Source organism: Scylla paramamosain, chromosome 19, assembly GCF_035594125.1.
Source record: "Scylla paramamosain isolate STU-SP2022 chromosome 19, ASM3559412v1, whole genome shotgun sequence".
Taxonomy (NCBI): domain Eukaryota; kingdom Metazoa; phylum Arthropoda; class Malacostraca; order Decapoda; family Portunidae; genus Scylla; species Scylla paramamosain.
The window spans coordinates 15,213,642-15,216,141 of NC_087169.1; the positions used below are offsets into that span (position 1 = coordinate 15,213,642).

The window sequence follows — 2,500 nt, forward strand, 5'->3', positions numbered from 1 at the left end:
CTTTGTCCACCAAAACCAAAGCTGCTCAAACCCCCGCCGAAGTGACCACCGCGGCTGCCGTAGGAAAGGAAGCCAGGCTCGGGATCGGCGTCAGCGCTCCTCTTGCCAAGTTGGTGACCATAATATCCGCTGTGGCCGACGGAGAATGCACGGCCGCCGCCAAGGCCGCCACGGTGAAGAAATCCGGGCTCGGGATCGGCGTCAGCGCTCCTCTTGCCGTAGTGGTGACCAAAGCCGCCACGGCTGAAACCGCGACCCCTGAAGCCGCCGCCGCCATGTCCGCGACCAAAGGCGAAGCCGGGGTCAGCCTCTGGCTCGGGCTCAGCGCCGGCCAGCGCGAAGAGGACGGCCACGATGGCGCCAACGATGACCTGCGGCAGCAAGGTTACCATATTATGGCTGTGCTGAGTAACAAGAGCCGCACATGTATAGAGTACAGATGGGATTCAGCTATTGTACACTAGGATGTGACAACAACCCTGTGACTGCAAAGGATTAAGCTGCAAAGTGCAGGTGTAAATGTTTCAGTGCAAATGTGCTTCTGAACATACTTATGGCATATTATTGTCTTCTTAAGTGTATCATTCTATTCTGAGTGCAAGTGTGACTCTATACGTAACATTTTACAAGTGTGCAGGAAGGCGGGTACAGGAGCACAAAGGACGTGCAGGGAAAACTTACCTTGCTGTTCATGTTGATGTGCACAGCGGGGAACTGATGCCTATCACCGCCTGCCGCCTATTTATATAGCCAGGCAGGCAATGCGCCGCCCTCATTACCACTAGTCTGCCGGGGAAGAGGTGACGGAAGGCAGCCGATATCCCGTGATTTATTTTCTTTCTTTTTTTTTCCTTTTTTTATTTTTGACATTATAGAATAGAAGGCTGAATATCATGATTATATGACACAGCGAATACTATTGCGGAAGGCGCACCTCTCAAGGTCTCCAGGAGGCGGGAGTATATAACGCGGGCGACTCCACCACCTGTCACTTCCCGCTGCACATCTCGCCATGAAAAGCCAGGTGAGCTGCTCTCTCACACACACACACACACACACCATTATATGCAGTTGGTCAAAAGCACGTTATCACAAACACACAAACACACACACACACACACACACATACACACACACAAACAAAGACACAAACACACGCACACGCGCACACACACACACACACACACACACACACACACACACACACACACACACACACACAAACAAAGACACACACACACACGCACACGCGAGCACACACACACACACACGCACACGCGAGCACACACACACACACACACACACACACACACACACACACACACACACACACACACACACAAAGACACACACACACACACACACACACATACACACACTTTTTGAAATCGACACATACACAGAGAGAGAGAGAGAGAGAGAGAGAGAGAGAGAGAGAGAGAGAGAGAGAGAGAGAGAGAGAGAGAGAGAGAGAGAGAGAGAGAGAGAGAGAGAGAGAGAGCGAGCGAGAGAGAGAAAGAGAGAGAGAGAGAGAGTGAGAGGGGGGGAGGGGGGGAATTGTTGTGTGTGTGCGGCTCTTGTTACTCAGCACAGCCATAATATGGTAACCTTGCTGCCGCAGGTCATCGTTGGCGCCATCGTGGCCGTCCTCTTCGCGCTGGCCGGCGCTGAGCCCGAGCCAGAGGCTGACCCCGGCTTCGCCTTTGGTCGCGGACATGGCGGCGGCGGCTTCAGGGGTCGCGGTTTCAGCCGTGGCGGCTTTGGTCACCACTACGGCAAGAGGAGCGCTGACGCCGATCCCGAGCCCGGATTTCTTCACCGTGGCGGCCTTGGCGGCGGCCGTGCATTCTCCGTCGGCCACAGCGGATATTATGGTCACCAACTTGGCAAGAGGAGCGCTGACGCCGATCCCGAGCCTGGCTTCCTTTCCTACGGCAGCCGCGGTGGTCACTTCGGCGGGGGTTTCAGCAGCTTTGGTTTTGGTGGACAAAGCAGATACTACGGCTAGAAATGTTGATGCTGATCCGGACTCCGCGATTTCCTTTATTACGGCGGCTGGCAGCTGGAGCTTCAGCACGAGGCATCCGTTCTCTAGGAAACGAGGGTTACGGATGAGGCTACAGAGGACACTGCTTTTGTATCCGGCCTGAACCAAAGGGCATAAATATCTAAAATATATGATACGTAAAATACTTTTTTTCTCTGTCTTGAAATCCCATAAAAGGAAAAGATCAATGAGTATAAAGCAGCAATTTCTTTCCCTTATTTTAGTTTTGTCTTTACTGATGTAAAGAAAATTGGAAAAAAAAAGATAATTAGAGAAAATTTACTGCGGAGAAACTATTTTTGAAGTCTCTATTTTTGGCAGAAAATTAATCGTCACAGGCACATTGGCAGCAGAAGGCGAGGGAGGGCGATGTGGGGGAGATGTAGAGGAGGAGGTGGGGGAGTATGCTGGAACAGGATGTTAAGGCTTCAATACAGGTCAGTGTGCAGCGTA

At 52.1% G+C, this 2,500-nt stretch overlaps 2 protein-coding genes across 2 annotated transcripts in view; one reads left to right on the forward strand and one right to left on the reverse strand.

Annotated features, from left to right (window-relative positions):
* LOC135109716 (keratin, type I cytoskeletal 9-like) overlaps window positions 1–714 on the reverse strand; it is a 923-nt gene extending 209 nt beyond the window's left edge. The window contains exons 1-2 of the mRNA XM_064021285.1: window positions 682–714; window positions 1–371 (exon numbers count right to left, since the gene is read on the reverse strand). The exon at window positions 1–371 is cut by the window's left edge and continues 209 nt beyond it. Coding sequence (XP_063877355.1) covers window positions 1–371; window positions 682–693 — 383 coding nt within the window. The 5' untranslated portion in view covers window positions 694–714. The remainder of the gene's footprint in view (window positions 372–681) is intronic.
* A 274-nt stretch (window positions 715–988) lies between these two features.
* LOC135109711 (keratin, type I cytoskeletal 9-like) lies at window positions 989–2,192 on the forward strand. Its single transcript, XM_064021279.1, has 2 exons — window positions 989–1,024; window positions 1,622–2,192. Exons 1-2 carry the CDS (start codon window positions 1,013–1,015, stop codon window positions 2,006–2,008), a joined length of 399 nt encoding a protein of 132 aa, XP_063877349.1. The 5' UTR covers window positions 989–1,012; the 3' UTR covers window positions 2,009–2,192.
* Window positions 2,193–2,500: the final 308 nt, after the last annotated feature.